We start from the raw sequence: 18,930 nt of genomic DNA, 5'->3' as shown, positions 1-18,930 counted from the left end.
GACTATGGCAATACTTTGATGTTAGGCTGCATTTCCTTATGTAAGGCTATGTGTGTACTATATTGTGAATTAACCTCATTGCACTAAGCAGAAGCCCACTGGCTATAAGAATAATAAAATAAGAATAAGATTATCCTGATGAAGTTGGCAATCCCTCATAGAAGCACATTTTCTGGAGATCAATTGACCATAGCTAAGTTGCCGGGGAAATCACCAACAGCCGACTACAATTACAAATTGCCCTCATGAGCGGCGGCACGCACACATACACCCACCCAGACACAAAAGGTGGGGTTGTGACAGGTGCATCGCATCAGTCTTAACTGCCACCAGCGACGCCAAGGCCGAGGATCTAAGGACAGAACTCTGGTAAGGTTGTGCCAGCTTTATGTTTGTCAAACAAACTGTTAACGGACTAATCATTAAGATAAATAGTAGATGTTGCTCTAAACGTTCAGCTTTAAGTGTGCCATGCCATGATTGGCTAAAATGATCAAGGGCGCTTCCTTTAATTGATACATTCTGTTTCACTGAAAAAGAACAAATAAAGAAAGTCTGTATGTCTAACGTATACATATTATTGTCAAGCATGGGCGAAACATGCACTGTTTTGTTTTGCCCCTTGGGTAATCACAGTCTAATTAACAATGTATGATGGAGAAACGACCGAGGCGGCTCAAAGTGCAACAACGTACAGTTCTTTATTAAATTTGCATGCATATTTTGTCATTTTCAGCGACATTATATTATGTTATAAAATGTTAGACCCCAAAACGTCCTTCTGTCTATCACAAACCTGACCGACCGGTTCGACCAGTTCTTCGAACGCAAACTCAACTCCTAACTCCTCGACAATATGTGGGTTGCCATCATCTCAGCAATAACAGACTTTAATATATTTAAGTGGATAATCATTGCGAATGTTGAACATTCATGTCTGAACACAGACATGACGATCATCAAATAGGCTACATAGCCTACATGTTCACTGTCAATTGCTATTTTATTTTCGTATTATTAGGCTTTTTACTTACTGGTAAAAGTGGTAAACGGATCAAACATTGTCATACCTCACCAGAATAGATGATGGTAGACAACTGAAACCTGTGTGTGCGAGGCTTAATTTCATTGTGAACGATGATGGGTAAGGTTAAGTTTCGAGCCATTTCCTTATTGTCTGAAAACACATTTTAAGGTCATAGCATTAAGTAACGTAAGCCTTTATATAAGAAATGAGCCTTAAAAATATCCAATCATGCACTCGACAAAATAGAGAGTTGACAACGGGCTGATTACTTTATTGATATTTTATAATGAAATATCTCTCCAGGCACGACCGTATCCATTCATTTCATTAACTTACTGTAACTATATGTACCGATTATATTTATCATCAACAGGCTAGATTTGTTCATAATAATTTCTCAAATGTAATCATCAGATTGTAGTGATGTGCCTATGCAACTATATTTTTTGCCAGAGCATCGTAGTTCCTCAGGATGTTCCAGTGGTAATTAGGCACAGACAAGTTCAGACCTGCCACATAATGAGGGATTGGTAGCCATCATTGGCTCTTGAAGGCCTTGATGACGAGAAAGACGGGTTGGATTATTAAGGAGTCCAGTTTTCATTTCCTTCCAAAAATGTGTTCGTTAGTCGCCTAGTAGGCCCGTTACATCCGTCATTTTCTTTCATTTTAGTCTGTTTTTACCGCAAGTTTTTACCGCAATTGAAATGCATCATGCATGGCACTGATAACTCGTCGTGAACATCTGACAAATGGACTCTGTTGCTGGCACACCTGCAAAAAAATGAAAGATCATTATCATATGTAGGCTATATGTATGTATGTTGATATGTTTATTTGCGTATTATTTCAGGGGTACTCTTCTTAGAAAGACTGCGTGAAGAGGATGGCCAACTTCAAGGGGCATGCTCTGCCTGGAAGCTTCTTTGTACTGTTTGGCCTTTGGTGGTCCTTGAAGACACCTCTGAGGCAGTGCTGTTTGCAGCGTCACAGTACCGAAAGGAAGAAAGTACCTCCTTTCTTTAAGAAACTTGACTTAATCGAGGGGTCATTGAAGGTTTTCTTTGCCTTCGCTGGTAAGATCTCACTCTTGTTGGCTTAGTTTAATAGCAGTTTAAACATTTGTTGGGTGCTGGATTTAAGTATAAGTCTGCTTCAATGCCACTATTTCCATTCTGGTCATTTTTCAGAAAAGTGTTATGTTTGCAGTGTGTGTGCCAACCTCTAACATGGTCAAAGGCAGCCATCGGCTGAAAGAGACTTTTGGTCACTAGTGTACAATTTCAACTGGGCACTCCTTGGCCATATCTCACAACCATCAAATGTGTAAACCTTCGCCTTGCTGAAGAGAGGCTGAGAAAAAAGCAGAATAAGGCCATTTTTTGCTTAACTAGTTTCTCACGATCTACCCTGATATGCCAGTGCAATTCATGGTGCCTGCACATACCCTTCTGATGGGTGTCTAAGGACTTGCGCTATGTGAATTGTTTTGAGTATAAGTGTTTTTGGGACTCACTGCCAAGTTCTAGTATTAGATATATAAAAAAATGTGTCAGAATAGTTTCTATTTAATAAAAATGGCATCTTCCCAATCATTATTGTTATCTATTGCCTCTGTCCTGATTTTTTTTTAGTTTTTGACCCTATTCAATTAATCATACATCATTTTGTATCCGCACATTTTTTTTCACTGAAGGTCATAGTCATATTCATATTGTCCCTTGACATCTGTTTTTCAGGTATTATGGCAGAACAGTTTGTTCCGGATGGGCCCCATGCCCGCTTGATGAACAGTGATGGCTGGGTGAAGCTGATGAACTGGCAGCACAGCACCATGTACCTGTTCTACGGCATCTCTGGGATCGCCGACATCCTCTGCGCGACCTCGCCGTTTGCTCCTCAAGGGCTCGACAGCATGGCGCTCTCTCTCGCACTGTTTGTTGAAGGTTTGGTTACTTCCTCCGAAGCTAGAAGAACAAACATCGACATTAGATTCATTCACAATGATGCCTCTGAAGTCCTCCTCTTGTAATAGATACAAATAGTCCCACAAGAGACAAGACATAAAAAATTGGATGGGATACATAATTGATTAAGTCATATTAATGCCTTATTACATAAATATATTTTTCAAAAACAAAATCGTTCTGTAAACTGGCAGCTTTGTCTTTCTCCCTGAAAACCACCCACGGCACCATTAAATCGTATTAATCATTTATCATTTATCATCATAGTTTGTAACTCCTGTACACTGTGCGTACTCTTTTTCCTCCTCAGGATTTCTGTTTAAATACCACTTGCACAATCGGCCGATGTTGGACACGCATGTGCACTCTCTCCTGCTGGTGGCCGTGTTCGGTGGTGCAGCCAGCACGGCCCTGGAGGTCTTCCTCAGGAACAACACTGTACTAGAGGTCCTTAGATGCAGCCTGGCCATCCTTCAAGGCACCTGGTTCTATCAGGTGTGTGTGTGTGTGTGTGTGTGTACTATGTGGATTCATGTGGTTCTTTATTGACCAATTGAACATTGCTTTAAAACACTTCTAAGGAAAGTCAATTTTCCATGCTGAAAGAGAAAAATGGATGGATGGATGGAAGTTCAGGGGGAAACTAGTGTGGATAGGATCAGTGTGCTCTTATGGATAGGTCTCGAGTGGATTAAATTGATTGACACTAAGTATTTCAATGATTTAAACTGTGTGACATCAACTCAACTCATAACAGTTCTCTGAACACTCTTGTGAGGCATCCACGTGTCCATACTCAAACACATCTAATATCTCTTTAATCTCATCTCTCTTTAGATTGGGTTTGTGCTGTTCCCACTCAGTGGACCTGAATGGAACCAGGAAGACCACGGCAACATGATGTTCATAACCATGTGCTTCTGTTGGCACTATGCCGTAGCTCTGCTCATCACTGGTGTTAACTATGCTGTCGTCTGCAGGTGAGTACGATGGCCAAGTTTCTTTAGCAGCCCATCAGTGGCATATAGTGTTGGGTGTCACATGGCTTCTGTTGGGAAATGATATTTCTGTTAGCCGAAAAGACATCGCACGTGTCACTTTTTATGGTATATTTACATTTAGTCATTTAGCAGACGGTTTTATCCAAAGCGACTTTCATATGTGCGACATACAATGTATACATTTCACATTTACACTGATGGCACACTGCACATGCTCAAGGACGTTTCGACAGGGAATCGAACTAGCAACCTTCTGATTACTAAACGACTTCTCTACCTCCTGTACCACTGTCGCCCTGTCGTATATGATATTAAATCCATCCTCTCTGTCCAGTGTCTACTGGCATGTGAACCTTGAGTACTCTTATGTTGGCAACCACTTCAATTCCAAGACTATAGAGGAATCCATTGTCTCTCCACAGTCTCTAGTTCATGTTAACATTCCCTACACTCTCCAGTAGTCTCTAGTCTTGGCACTCTGAGATTCTTTTGAATGAAGAGTGCATTACAAATAAAATAAATTATTATTATTATTATTATTATTATTAGTATAACTCTGCATTCTTGTGGTCGGTGGTTGGTGCAGGTGAAACTGACCGTAAACATTGTATTCAGTGTGCTTTCCTTAAATGTCCTTCATTTCTGCACAGTTTAGGCCAAGAGGGGATACAGCTTATATAGCTTTTAAAAAGTGTAAAGACTATAAAATAGTATCATATGCTTTTTTGGATTGCAACCATTGATTTGCCTTTCATTTTTTTTTTAAGTCTTTACATTTAAATTGATTTCTTGCATTTTACCCTCTGAGTCGCACTAAACCAGATGAATACAATATTAACTTCATTCAAACTCCATAGCCAATAGCCAATACATCGGAGGTTAAACAAAATGTCAGAAAACCTCTTTTTAAGGACTGATTGGAGAACTACTGGAGGACTCGTTGGAGTGTTATTGATTGGACATTGAAATATATTGGCGAATCTGTCCCCTTAACCTGCCTCTCTTCTGTCATTGCTCACGGATCATTTAATGCACATGAGCCAAGGCAGTTAACAATGAACTGAATCACGTCAGACACACATCTACATGTACAAATACACACAAAGTTAAAGGGGCTGTATGTTGGAGGAACTGTGCTTGTGAAATGCAGTCTTCAAATTCAAATCAAATTCATCTGACACCTAGCCTAACACTTGAGAATCATTCTCTCTGCTTGTCACCCACAGGGTTGTGCGCTGCTGTGTCACCAAACCAGCGTCTAACATAGAGATGGGATTCAGGAAAAACACTATGGATTCTAGCTCACAAAAGGCTTTGCTCCAGCAGTCCGATGAGGAGTGACACCAGACCAGTGAAGGAAAAACACTTGTTTGCAATTTGCACGTTGATGTTTGCGACCAAATCACATTAAGGACTAGAATCGAGGGGCCTCTGGGATTTGACTATATCATGTTAACACTCCAAAGATCTAATCCTAAATCATTCAGGATATTCTTAATCATTTACATTTAAAAGTCAGTGGCAATTTATTGGGTAGAACTGGTAGCACATCAAGTAACACCACCAAACCAATTAAAAATGAGTCTCTCATTGACAGGGGCGTGCACAGGAATTTTGAAGGGCAGTTGCTCTGCCCTGGAAAAAAGGGGCAACACGTACTTTTTTGTCACCGCTGCTGCCACGCACCCGTCCCCTGGACGCATATTTTGCCTATAAATTTAAACTCTCACTAACTGCTGCTGCCACGCCCCCGTCCCCTGGACGCATATTTTGCTTATATCATTTTAAACTCTCACTAACCGCCGCCGCCACGCCCCCGTCCCCTGGACGCTTATTCTGCGATTATTTTATCTAGGCATACATGAAGTTCTGCAGCCGTAAATATTATTTTAAATATATATATATATTTCCTTCGGAGGGGCAACTTCAGTCGAGGAGGGCAAACGGGCAGTTGCCCGAGCAACCTTAGCCACCTCCTCCTGTGCACGTCCCTGTTCATTGACTCATTCGGATGCATTTCATTCCGTTTGTAAACAGTGAAGTTGTATTTATGTTCAGTTCAAACTGATTTGTTTTGTTTTTGGTTCTCTCCACCCCATGAGGCCCAACTTTCTTTTGAATTCTGAATAGTTGCAGTTTCAGAGATCATTTTTGTTTTCAAACTGTATCAAGACTGAATCTGCACATCATCCACGCACTGCGTCCTCACAAATCAAATCATGTACATGTATATAATAGTGATGTCATTAAAGTGCCTGTTTTCAACTGATTTGTCAGCAGCCTCTTTTCACCATAGGGACTAGGGTCTCCTAACATACCAAATTAAAAGCACCTTCTCTTATCTCTTCACCATCTTATCCTATCCCTTCTTCACCCCCTCTCTCATGATGTACTTTAGTGTGTGTTCACCCCCTCTCTCTCTCACTTTAGTGTGTGTTCACCCCCTCTCTCTCTCTCACTTTAGTGTGTGTTCACCCCCTCTCTCACTTTAGTGTGTGTTCACCCCTCTCTCTCTCTTTAGTGTGTGTTCACCCCCTCTCTCTCTCTCACTTTAGTGTGTGTTCACCCCCTCTCTCACTTTAGTGTGTGTTCACCCCCTCTCTCTCACTTTAGTGTGTGTTCACCCCCTCTCTCTCTCACTTTAGTGTGTGTTCACCCCCTCTCTCTCTCTCACTTTAGTGTGTGTTCACCCCCCTCTCTCTCACTTTAGTGTGTGTTCACCCCCTCTCTCATGATGTACTTTAGTGTGTGTTCACCCCCTCTCTCTCTCACTTTAGTGTGTGTTCACCCCCTCTCTCATGATGTACTTTAGTGTGTGTTCACCCCCTCTCTCTCTCACTTAGTGTGTGTTCACCCCCTCTCTCTCTCTCACTTTAGTGTGTGTTCACCCCTCTCTCTCTCACTTTAGTGTGTGTTCACCCCCTCTCTCTCTCACTTTAGTGTGTGTTCACCCCCTCTCTCTCTCATGATGTACTTTAGTGTGTGTTCACCCCCTCTCTCTCTCTCACTTTAGTGTGTGTTCACCCCCCTCTCTCTCACTTTAGTGTGTGTTCACCCCCTCTCTCATGATGTACTTTAGTGTGTGTTCACCCCCTCTCTCTCTCACTTTAGTGTGTGTTCACCCCCTCTCTCTCTCTCTCACTTTAGTGTGTGTTCACCCCCTCTCTCTCTCACTTTAGTGTGTGTTCACCCCCTCTCTCTCTCACTTTAGTGTGTGTTCACCCCCTCTCTCTCTCATGATGTACTTTAGTGTGTGTTCACCCCCTCTCTCTCTCTCACTTTAGTGTGTGTTCACCCCCCTCTCTCTCACTTTAGTGTGTGTTCACCCCCTCTCTCACTCACTTTAGTGTGTGTTCACCCCCTCTCTCACTCACTTTAGTGTGTGTTCACCCCCTCTCTCTCTCACTTTAGTGTGTGTTCACCCCCTCTCTCTCTCATGATGTACTTTAGTGTGTGTTCACCCCCCCTCTCTCTCACTTTAGTGTGTGTTCACCCTCTCTCTCTCTCACTTTAGTGTGTGTTCACCCCCTCTCTCTCTCACTTTAGTGTGTGTTCACCCCCTCTCTCTCTCACTTTAGTGTGTGTTCACCCCTCTCTCACTTTAGTGTGTGTTCACCCCCTCTCTCTCATGATGTACTTTAGTGTGTGTTCACCCCCTCTCTCTCATGATGTACTTTAGTGTGTGTTCACCCCCTCTCTCTCACTTTAGTGTGTGTTCACCCCCTCTCTCTCTCACTTTAGTGTGTGTTCACCCCCTCTCTCACTCACTTTAGTGTGTGTTCACCCCCTCTCTCTCTCACTTTAGTGTGTGTTCACCCCCTCTCTCTCTCTCACTTTAGTGTGTGTTCACCCTCTCTCTCTCTCACTTTAGTGTGTGTTCACCCCCTCTCTCATGATGCACTTTAGTGTGTGTTCACCCCCTCTCTCTCTCACTTTAGTGTGTGTTCACCCCCTCTCTCTCTCTCACTTTAGTGTGTGTTCACCCTCTCTCTCTCTCACTTTAGTGTGTGTTCACCCCCTCTCTCATGATGTACTTTAGTGTGTGTTCACCCCCTCTCTCTCTCACTTTACTGTGTGTTCACCCCCTCTCTCTCTCTCACTTTAGTGTGTGTTCACCCCCTCTCTCTCTCACTTTAGTGTGTGTTCACCCCCTCTCTCTCTCTCACTTTAGTGTGTGTTCACCCCCTCTCTCACTTTAGTGTGTGTTCACCCCCTCTCTCTCTCACTTTAGTGTGTGTTCACCCCCTCTCTCACTTTAGTGTGTGTTCACCCCCTCTCTCTCTCACTTTAGTGTGTGTTCACCCCCTCTCTCTCTCACTTTAGTGTGTGTTCACCCCTCTCTCTCTCACTTTAGTGTGTGTTCACCCCCTCTCTCATGATGTACTTTAGTGTGTGTTCACCCCCTCTCTCTCTCACTTTAGTGTGTGTTCACCCCCTCTCTCTCTCACTTTAGTGTGTGTTCACCCCCTCTCTCTCTCTCACTTTAGTGTGTGTTCACCCCCTCTCTCTCACTTTAGTGTGTGTTCACCCCCTCTCTCTCTCTCACTTTAGTGTGTGTTCACCCCCTCTCTCTCACTTTAGTGTGTGTTCACCCCCTCTCTCACTCACTTTAGTGTGTGTTCACCCCTTCTCTCTCTTTAGTGTGTGTACTTACAGTACTTACTCTTACTCTCAACATGTCTCCTTCTCCTCCCATATGGGGCGCCAAGTGTAACGGACCTTATTTCACGTACAGAACACATTCTGAGCTACGAAAGGCATTCATATATTACGACACCATGTAACACCGTAATGCCTTTTGTCCACGGAAAAACAAACGCGTTGGCACTGTGTCCACGAAATATTGAAGAGAGCACATTTTTTCATGCACAGAAAAAACAAAACGCATGATTCATTTAGTGCACTGTATTGACTGTGCTTTTCATTGTGTGGATAAAAGGCTGAATGCACTTCTCATTTTGTGGTCAAAATAGACTCATTTCATAGAAAAAAATATGTTGTCCACGCACTAGATGGCCAACTTGGCCAACATTTGTACTTTTGTGGCAGGAAACCATACGCTACACTCTGATCATTCCGTGCAGGTATGAATCATCCGTTTAGTTGTCTGTGCACAAAATAATGTGCTCTCTTCAATATTTGCTGGACACAAGCAATTACATTGTTACATGCCTTTTATAATTGTATAATTGACAGACTTTAATCGCACAAGCGACACACCGCAACACACGTGAATACATGGAGGCGACACAGGACACACACACACACACACGCAGTGAGGTCGTTTGTGAATTTAGCTTCTGCATTTATCCCATCCCGGACTGTCCTTCCTCCAGGACCCCAGGAGCAGTGGGCAGCTTTTTTTTTTTTTTTTTTAAGCGCCCGGGGACCAGGTGAGGTGAACCGTCTGTCTTGGTCAGGGACCGACGAAGAGTGTTCTGTTCTTTTGCATGTTTTTTTTTTCTGTTGGGGTTTTTAGTGGAGGAAACCCCTTGTGAACACGGGGAGAACATGCAAACTCCACACAGAAAGGCCCGGGAGATAGCCCACCTGAGTACTGAAGGTCTGGGGAGGACCTGCCCCCCAGAGCCAACAGCGCCCCATGCGGGAATCGAACCCATGACCTTCTTGCTGTGAGGCTGCAGTGCAAGCTGTGCAAGCAACTGAGCCACCGTAGCCCAGAATGTGTTCTGTATATGAAATAAGGTCTGTTCCACCTGTAGTCCCATAGTCCCATTCTCAGGACCACTGTGCCCTCGACTACATTTACATTTAGTCATTTAGCAGACGCTTTTGTCCAAAGCGACGTACAAGGGAGAGAATATTCAAGCTACGAGCAATAGAACCTGGTGTAACAATAAATAAATACTACTTTACATAAGAAATATAACAAAATGAAATAAAAAAGAAAGAAAGAAGTGCAGAAATGTAACTGCTGTAATTGCAAGTTACTAGTCGAAGTGCCAGTTAGGACGGGAAGTGCTCTCTGAAGAGTTGGGTCTTCAACTGACAGTGGAAGTTGAATGTGCCAAGTGTAAAACGAAGAGGCCATGTATGAGTCAATTCTGTATAAAGGCCGTTTTTTCCCAATTTCCTGTTGCATGATGCCAACCTTTTGCAACTCCCATCTCTAGTTATTGTATGTGTCTTGTGGCCATTACAGTATGTTTCAGTTTTTTTGGGGGGGGGACGGGACGGGACGGGACGGGACTGGACTGGACTGGACTGGACTGGACTGGACTGGTGACTGGTGTTCTAATCAAATCAAATCAAACTTTATTTGTACGGCGCATTTCATACAAGGAAGTAACACAATGCGCCTCACAGTAGGAAAGAAAAGGGGGGGGGTTTACAAACACTTGTAAAAAAAAAACAAAAAAAAAAACACAGATTTTCAAGAGATAAATGAATAAAATAAAATAAACGTACTAACCGCACTGGCACCGTAAAGGACTACTCAGCACGGTCATCGTCAAACTAAGCTGCTGGGGGGGGGGGGGGGGGGGGGTTACAAACACTTGTAAAGAGACACAGATAAGTAAATAAATAAATAAATGTTACATTAATGTTAAATAAATACATTTTACAAGTTACAAAACACTTATAAAAAGACACAGATTTTGCCAGAGATAAATGAACAGGAAATTACGTACTAACCGCACTGGCACCATAAAGGACTGCTCAGCACAGTTATCGTCAAACTAAGAGACAGCTGCTGGGGGGGGGGGGGGGGTACAAACACTTGAAAAGAGACAGAAATAAGTAAATAAATAAATGTTCCATAAATGTTAAATACATTTTACAGTGAGTGATAAGCGAGATCAAAGAGGTATGTCTTAAGTGCATGTTTAAAGGTTTCAACCGTTTCGGCCATTCTTAGGTATTCTGGCAGAGTGTTCCAAAGGTTGGGGGCATAGAAACTAAAAGCTGCTTCCCCATGTCTCTTTGTCCTGGCTTTTGGAACTGTTAGAAGTTCAGTGCCGGAGGACCTCAGGGATCTACTGGGTGTGTACCTTGAGAGCATGTCTGTTATATATTCAGGTGCATGACTATGGAGTGATTTATAGACTAGTAGGAGAACCTTGAAATCTATTCTAAAACTAACAGGTAGCCAGTGCAGTGATTTTAATACTGGTGTGATGTGCGCTCTCCGTCTTGTTTTAGTGAGGACTCGCGCTGCTGCATTCTGTATTGTTTGTAGTTGACTAATGGCTTTTTTTGGTAGACCAGACAAAAGCGAGTTACAGTAGTCTAGCCTGCTCGTGATAAACGCGTGCATCAGTCTTTCGGTGTCAGCCTGAGCGAGATACGGTTGCACCTTAGCAATGTTTCTTAAGTGATAAAAAGATGTTTTAATTATATTTTTGATATGGGTTTCAAAATTGAGATCTGAGTCAAGTATGACGCCTAGGTTTCTGGCTTGGTGCTTGGTGTTAAGTGCTAGTGTTTTTAAGTGTGCAGTTAGTTTCTCTCTCTCGTTTTTTTCACCAATGACTAATACCTCTGTTTTATCTTGGTTTAGCTGGAGAAAGTTTTGTGACATCCATACATTTATATCAGAAATGCAAAGTCTGGGACATCAACACGTTGACGTTTCATTCCAGCCGTAGTGGAAGTTCCTCGCCCATGGTGACATGCAAAACATTTGTAATAGTTTAAGGTCGACTGCAGAAATGTTCTGCCTCTACGCTACTCACTGGACTTGTGAGATATATTTTGTGTCGAGCAGCCAGATTTGGGAATGTCATTAGCTATAAGAAAGGCTAAAACCTATCCGGTGGAAAGCTCATCCATCTCCAGACCTCCGTACATTTTGCGACATGAGAATATTGCGAAACTCGAGCTTTCATTGTTTGTTTACAGTTTGAAGAACATAGTGCAGTGTGTTACTCCTTCTGCAGGCAGCCATAAGTGTGTGTGTGTGTGTGTGTTTTAGAGGGGACTATCGATTCAAATCTTTCATTCAAAAACACCAGAAACTGCCGTTAAGACATTTGTTGAACACATCTTTCAAACTGATTATACTAGCTAACACTGCTGACTCCACACTTTATTTTTTGCTAGACTTTAAAATACCTTTAAAATTAAACAAAGGTCCACAAGTATCACTTGAAGGACCATTTCCATATCTTACAGGTTACTTTTCTGACAACTGTACCTTTGGTACAGACATGATACCTCTTCTCTGTGTTTAGAAGAAAGGCAATCAATCTCAACTGTCTTTTTCTGTGGAATGCATGAATGTAACAGATCAGTGGGTGCATCAGTGTTACTTTATATAATGTAGCGAGTGTGCTCAGAAATACTGGTGGGGATGTGAGGTTCAAGTGTGCCACCAACAGATTCAGCGGCAGGGCTGGTGGCTGCCCCCGCTCATCCTGTAACTAGACATGCAAATAGTAGCCTTGTTAGAATGGATATTTTACCCAAATGAGGGAGAACACAACACTCACATCTTTCACCTCTGGAAAAGGTCATTGACTCCATACTCAAAGACGTAGCCTTTCATCCTCTTGTTTGAAATGGTATTCTTTCACTTGTTATGCTTTTGTCAGATTGTGTGATTTTCAGCTAAGGGAGAAGTGATGACATTGATGACCTCTAATAAAGATATTCATTTTTGAGATGACCAATCAAGACTTCAAGCCATAAAAGACTAATGATCTGGCCACTTATGACAAGGCTGTTACTGATGAGCACTGATGAAGAAATCAATAGCTGTTTTTGCAGGGTAACTGGGAGGACTTTGATGATAAACATTTATTTTATGCTGGGAGAACTCCTTATTCAGCCGGGTCTTTAGTGTATCTTCTCTGTGCCACCAACCGTGTAGCCTAAATAGGCTACTAGTTAAACGGTACTGGAACGACACCAGGGATGGCCAACAGACCTCTGTTGAGTCTTCTTTAGTGCAGGAACTTTTTTCTCACAGATTGGAGCGAAACACCAGTAAAAGTCCTTATATCTGCAAACAAAACGGAAAAGTTCTTAAGGTCCTCACGGACGACTTGTGAAATACAATTGCAAACGCATGCGCATCATGCAATCCTGTATGAACACTACTCAGAGCACCACGGCCGTTTCTTCAGGCCAGCGGCTGCGCACTGTTCACAAGTTAATGTCGCATTTTTAACCAATAGCCCACAAGTAATGAGACAATGTGGACCGGAATAGGTAAAAATGCACTTGACAAAGTGACCGTAGCTAGGTTTCTGACATCATATAAGAACATATGGTCTAAAGACACATTTAACAATCCAGTTATAGACAGATAAAAGTTTAACACAAAACGAGGCTTACCCAGAATATAATGCGTTTCTTGCGGTACAAGACCCGGACACACAAATACATTCCCTGCAGGCTACTTTGCTCGTTCCTAGCAGCAGCCTGGAATTGTCATTTTCAAAATAAAAGCACATACAATGGAAGAATAGAAATCTAGTCCAGCTGCTATAACAATCGGAGTAAAACTACTATTATTTACAACTGTAAATGTCAAACATTTGAAAATCTGGAAATTCGAAGTCCACTTCCATTTCTAGGATGTATACATTTACAGAAGTATGACTCAATGATCACATGGGGTCATTCCATGTGATAGGCCTATCAACCAATTTCTGAGTGTTCCCAAACCTGTTTTGTGGCACTGCTGTGATATCTGATATTCATAACGCAAAAGTGTGACCATGTTCAACTGTAACACGTTATCTTTATTTCTTATTTGATGAATTGCTTTACCTGAGAGTATCTGACCACTTCTGTGAGGTGTAGGTGTGACGGTGCCCCACCATTTCGGGTTTTTAACTTGGAGGTGCCCAAATAAGAATCATCAGTGCATTTGACATTGTATGTTCTGTGGTATTGAAGTGTATGGGAAACTGGGCCAAGCACTGATATTCTAGCCAAAGTGCCACATCTGCACCATTCAGGGATGGCACAGTAGTCTATAAAGGTTCAAATCATCCTACCACCAACTAATAGCAACATCAATTGCTAAAGTACGCCATGCAAACTCATTCAAACTCTGCTCTAAAGGTAAGCAGTCTGCACTAAGCACGGTGCACACTGGTGCATCAAGATATTTCAAAATAACATCTAAAAGTATATTTGGCCTATACTATCACTTTTTATGCTGCTGAATTATCTGGTGACAGGATGGAGCTCTACCTTGCCACAGCATTTTTTTTCATCCCTGGCATTCAAGTCTGTTTGTCCCATGTTTGGTCCTTACCACGGAAAATGGCTTGCCCAAAATAACTACAAATTTCATAATTTCAAAGTGCACTTCTAATTTGTACAAATATGATGTGTCAAAAATACAAATAATACAAGTATTTGAACACTAAATAATACTTACTGCTTATTTACTTTTTTTATTACAATTTGGATATCAGATATTATTAAACATTAGTGACTACCACACTTCCAAATACACACCCGAGTGCCACTTCATCATGGAAGTAGCCTAGTCTTTTATTTTGAAGGTAGTTATTTTCCGGAACTTCGTACGCGGCGTTCATGTTCATATAATTCAATTATGTATTAATACAATTTAAGTAATCTGAAATAATTCCTTTTACAAATGTACATTTTCTGTTCAATTGATTATGTTTTGCTCAAGAAAGACCATCTGCCATCGGTATGCAAGAAAAACGACCTCGAGTAAAAAGGGGCAGGGTTCTTTTTTACCGCTAGATGGCAGTACTACTCAGATTTTCTTTTTTGTCAGCAATTTGTCATCTCACCCTGAGTGTACCAAAGCTGACTAAAGCCATCGCATGTCTTGCATCTCTCTGTGCAGTTCCTCTTGGTTATCACTCAACGTTAGCTTCCCGAGTTTCCCAAACGATGTTCATGGTTGCTGATGCTGCGAGAGCTTAAAGCCAGCGGACTTGGTATAAGTTCCTAATACAGACGGTTTTAAATCTGAACATCGTGAAAGCTCCGAAAGGTAATTGTCATTGCAAAAATAAATGCCAGCGTCTTTATATATGCAAGCTAGCGATAGCAAGCTTAAATTCGTGTGCTGGCTAGTTAGCTTGGTTCATTTCACAAGCTAGCTAGCTTGCAACAGTCATTGACATTTTGGCATCGTTTGGCACAGCACTGCCGTTAACTGGCTCCGGTAGCTAGTGCATTAGCTAGCTAGAATGCTTAATGGAAATGACTTATTCTCTATAAAACACACTTCTGTCCGGTTATCATAAGTCGTTATTCTGTAAGTGTGTTATTCTGTATGGCTTCGCCCATCACATCCGTCAATTAAACAGGTGTCTACTGTTTTAACCAATAACCCCTTACTAACTGGATAATTCAGGATAAAGATTCATGGTAAGCTAGCTAAAACAATGGACTCCTTGCTAGTTTATGGCAATTTTTCGTTAAATAAGCAGCACCATTATCTCACCACGAAAATAGTGCTTTCGTCTAATGGCGAAATAAGCTGAGACTTATTAGAGGCAGTTATATATTTCTAGCAGTTAAACCTCTCTGGTTAGACGCTCATAACCTCCTTATTGGGGTAAGCTTACAACTTAATATAAAAATAATAATACAAATATATTTTTGATATCTCAGTGTGATTTTATGATATGATGATATATTTCGTGTGCCTTTAATCAAATTTGGTTTTAACTTCAGTATCTTGCTTGACTTGTCAGCGGACCATGGCAGAGCCAGAATTGTTGCTGGATTCGAACATTCGTCTTTGGGTGGTGCTACCCATCGTCTTCATAACTTTCCTCGTAGGAGTGATAAGACATTACGTTTCAATACTACTGCAAAGCGACAAGAAACTTACATTAGAGCAAGTCTCAGACAGGTAATGCTTTTTGTCAAATCTGGCAGTCATAAAATGTTGCTGAAAGGTGGTGGTTTGTTCAATTTAAAATGTATTAATGGACTTGTGTTTTTATGTAGTCAAGTACTTATCAGGAGCAGAATTTTGAGAGAGAATGGAAAGTATATTCCTAAACAGGTGAGACACAATGAACCATAACATATAAGTATATTGTATTAAAATTGTATTGCATTGTATAACTTTTATTTACGTGCATATTTTCTTTTAAAGTCATACCTCATGAGAAAGTTTTATTTCAACAATCAAGAAGATGGATTCTTTAAAAAGACCAAAAGAAAGGTTGTTCCTCCCTCTCCAATGACTGGTGAGAACAGCTTCCCATGTGTTATACAATCGTACAAGTTATGACTTGGATTCATTGGAGCCAATGTATTGAGAAACACTAACATAACAACGTTCTTGTGCAGATCCCAGCATGCTAACGGACATGATGAAAGGCAATGTGACGAATGTTCTGCCTATGATCCTCATTGGTGGTTGGATTAACTGGACGTTCTCTGGGTTTGTCACAAGTACGCCAGATAATATGCTGCATGCCATTCAAGTGTGAAGAGGTTTGAAGAGATAACAGGGTGTGACCTGGCTAAACTTTTCTCCTTCCTTGCAGCTAAGGTGCCCTTTCCTCTCACTCTGCGTTTCAAGCCAATGCTTCAGCAGGGAATTGAGCTCCTTTCACTGGATGCATCATGGTGTGTAATCAACTAGTTAGTTTTCCCCAGATCCTGTGGTTGAATTACTGATGACTTAATTGCAAGCTGTACAAATGGTTTTCAGTTGATTTTCATAGATGTGCATAACTGATTTTCTGGCTTGTTTATTTCAGTGCATGAAACATTAATGGAAATCAGTGTCATTGAAAGTGAAATATAAGGCATTATAGCATGGTTGTCATGTTAAACAGTCATAAATCTTTAGTCTTTTGGCGTGTTTGGATGATTTCTGCCTTGTTTCATATTCTCTCAAGCTACAATTAGGCTTGTTTGGATTAGTTGTACTTGTCATTGCTCAGAGGTGAATAGTATGACGTTCACTCTCCTCTCGCTGTTTATGTTTTAGGGTGAGCTCAGCGTCCTGGTATTTCCTGAATGTCTTTGGCCTGCGAAGCATGTACTCATTGATTCTAGGACAAGACAATGGTAATGTTTTACACTTATTCATCTCAAGCATTAAATACAATAGAATAATGTTAATGTTCTAAATATTATTTCTCACTTAGAAGCTTAGAAATAAGCGACAATGTTTACGTTTTTAGCCTACTCACACGTAAAAGGAATAACCAATGTATGACTTGGTTATAACCTTGTTCAGTGGTCATAACCAAGAAAAAGAAGTACAGGTTGACTTAAATGTAAGCATTTTAAGCCGAAGTGTCGGAGTTATGTTGTCATTCATGAATATATGAAAAAACAGAATGAATGAAATACACACCAAAACATTCTGATTTGTAGCTTCAGAACAGCAAGTTATTTGCATAGAAACCAAGCAGTGACCCTGCTACATTGGCTGATCTGAAAACATGTCCTCTATATACTCTTCAACAAGTACCCATTTGAGGTTTTTATACTGAATTCATAGACTACATTGTGAATCATTGACCAATGTTGGCATGTTGCTGGACATTGTCAGGTGCGGATCAGTCCAGGATCATGCAGGATCAGATGAGTGGCGCTGCCATGGCAATGCCAGCAGACACCAACAAAGCTTTCAAGGTAAAATGGGAACAAGCATTCCGAAAGCAGCAACTCATTAAAGCAGATTAAGCAAGGACTTGGTTTTACAGAAAATTCAGGCTGAATCAAGGACGGATGTCCCTCTGTCTTCTTTCTCAGGCAGAATGGGAGGCTCTGGAATTAACGGACCATCAGTGGGCCCTGGAAAATGTTGAGGAGGACCTGATGAGCACGGATCTGGACTACTGTGGAATGTTCAGCCGGGAGTTACCCACTGGAATCTTCTAATGGCTTTTTGGACTGCTGAAATGCTGATGTGATACCCCATTAAGATGGACTAGTTGAAGTTGATGGATTGAAAAGTTGACTGGTGGACCTATTTCACTGGCTGTCTGATGGCAGGGGTGCCATGTTAGAAGTTGTCAACTGCATGCACTATGGTCACATTAACTATGCTATTACACTCCTTTGATCATTTTTAATAATAATGCTAAACACTCTTAATTTCTGCAGTTCAAATCAAAAGGGGAGGTTTACATTGCAGCTCGTTGTTACGAATTAGGATTAACTCTAGGAAAGCCAACCTTTAGGAAAGCCCTCAAAACAACCTTGAGGTCTTGGTTAGTTCATTTACTTACAGCATTTAGATCCATTTAGTTGTATTTTTTATTGAAATGGCTGAAAGGACTATTTCTTGTGACCACTAAATAGAGAAAATATGTCTTCAGTTTTTAGGAAATAGGATCATGTCAACAAATCTTTTTTTTAAGTTTATTCGTCCCCATGGTGTTCCCTTTTACTATACTAAGGCATGTAATGTCTCATTGCATTCCAACTTTTTTCAGTTGATGGAAAATCTGTTAGTTACCAGTTTAACAAGCATCCTCCATATTTCTTCTGTTTTGTGTGAGTAATGTTCATTTGGTATTGTTTCTGTACTATTTATTTCACTTCATTTGTTTTGTAACATATTTTGTAAAGAGATTACACCACATTAAACATGTTTGTCTGAATGTGCTAAGCAAGACAATTTCTTTGTCCATCTGCAGTAATGGTTTCCACTCACAAAACTCACAGAAATTATAATTTTTGAAGGCATGGACCACCCACTTCATTCAAAGTGCAATACACCTGTAAATTACTTGACCGGAAAGTCTCTTGATTGACCAAGTGACGCCGGATTTTTTTCTCACGCCATCTTGATTTTACAAAACATGTAAGCAGATTGGGTCTCATTCTCGAACGCAGTTAAGAAGAAATTATAATAATAATAAATACGAGAATATTTGTATCATTAACAATTACGAAGTTATTACTTCGAAAGACCAACGTAAGAAAAGATCTCCGCCGGATTCATGAACGCCTGGAAATGGGTTCTTACACAGCCGAAGTGTTCTCAGCTGTG

General features: G+C 41.2%; 2 protein-coding genes and 1 long non-coding RNA gene across 4 annotated transcripts; 2 read left to right on the top strand and 1 right to left on the bottom strand.

Moving 5' to 3' along the window:
* Window positions 1–251: 251 nt before the first annotated feature.
* Window positions 252–5,771, top strand: tmem45b (transmembrane protein 45B). Its single transcript, XM_012832806.3, has 6 exons — window positions 252–369; window positions 1,881–2,103; window positions 2,767–2,973; window positions 3,305–3,489; window positions 3,832–3,974; window positions 5,222–5,771. The coding sequence occupies exons 2-6, from the start codon at window positions 1,914–1,916 to the stop codon at window positions 5,334–5,336; spliced, it is 840 nt and encodes a 279-aa protein (XP_012688260.2). The 5' UTR covers window positions 252–369; window positions 1,881–1,913; the 3' UTR covers window positions 5,337–5,771.
* A 6,677-nt stretch (window positions 5,772–12,448) lies between these two features.
* Window positions 12,449–13,446, bottom strand: LOC116220593. The gene is made up of 2 exons (XR_004163772.2): window positions 13,296–13,446; window positions 12,449–12,960 (listed from the first exon to the last, which is right to left on the bottom strand). It is a non-coding gene; the product is annotated as an uncharacterized LOC116220593 (long non-coding RNA).
* Window positions 13,447–14,724: 1,278 nt separating this feature from the next.
* On the top strand, window positions 14,725–18,538 carry emc3 (ER membrane protein complex subunit 3). Of its 2 annotated transcripts, none has more exons than XM_031568437.2 (9): window positions 14,725–14,946; window positions 15,636–15,816; window positions 15,915–15,972; window positions 16,066–16,159; window positions 16,263–16,367; window positions 16,463–16,544; window positions 16,912–16,991; window positions 17,482–17,564; window positions 17,685–18,538. In XM_031568437.2, the coding sequence occupies exons 2-9, from the start codon at window positions 15,662–15,664 to the stop codon at window positions 17,811–17,813; spliced, it is 786 nt and encodes a 261-aa protein (XP_031424297.1). In that variant the 5' UTR covers window positions 14,725–14,946; window positions 15,636–15,661; the 3' UTR covers window positions 17,814–18,538. The 2 variants fall into 2 exon arrangements, with proteins under 2 accessions (XP_031424297.1, XP_012688142.1); XM_012832688.3 differs by having other exon boundaries at window positions 14,726–14,946; window positions 15,656–15,816.
* Window positions 18,539–18,930: the final 392 nt, after the last annotated feature.

Source organism: Clupea harengus, chromosome 5 (genome assembly GCF_900700415.2).
Source record: "Clupea harengus chromosome 5, Ch_v2.0.2, whole genome shotgun sequence".
Taxonomy (NCBI): domain Eukaryota; kingdom Metazoa; phylum Chordata; class Actinopteri; order Clupeiformes; family Clupeidae; genus Clupea; species Clupea harengus.
The sequence above is the reverse complement of the archived record's forward strand: the minus strand, read 5'-3'. Positions and strand labels throughout refer to the sequence as shown.

Coding starts and splice junctions, on each gene's coding strand:
- tmem45b (XM_012832806.3), top strand. CDS start 1,914: ATGGCCAACTTCAAGGGGCATGCTCTGCCTGGAAGCTTCTTTGTACTG. Junction 2,974..3,304: donor TCTCGCACTGTTTGTTGAAG/GTTTGGTTACTT, acceptor TTTCCTCCTCAG/GATTTCTGTTTAAATACCAC. Junction 3,975..5,221: donor AACTATGCTGTCGTCTGCAG/GTGAGTACGATG, acceptor TGTCACCCACAG/GGTTGTGCGCTGCTGTGTCA.
- emc3 (XM_031568437.2), top strand. CDS start 15,662: ATGGCAGAGCCAGAATTGTTGCTGGATTCGAACATTCGTCTTTGGGTG. Junction 16,160..16,262: donor TCCTCCCTCTCCAATGACTG/GTGAGAACAGCT, acceptor GTTCTTGTGCAG/ATCCCAGCATGCTAACGGAC. Junction 16,545..16,911: donor CTTTCACTGGATGCATCATG/GTGTGTAATCAA, acceptor TTTATGTTTTAG/GGTGAGCTCAGCGTCCTGGT.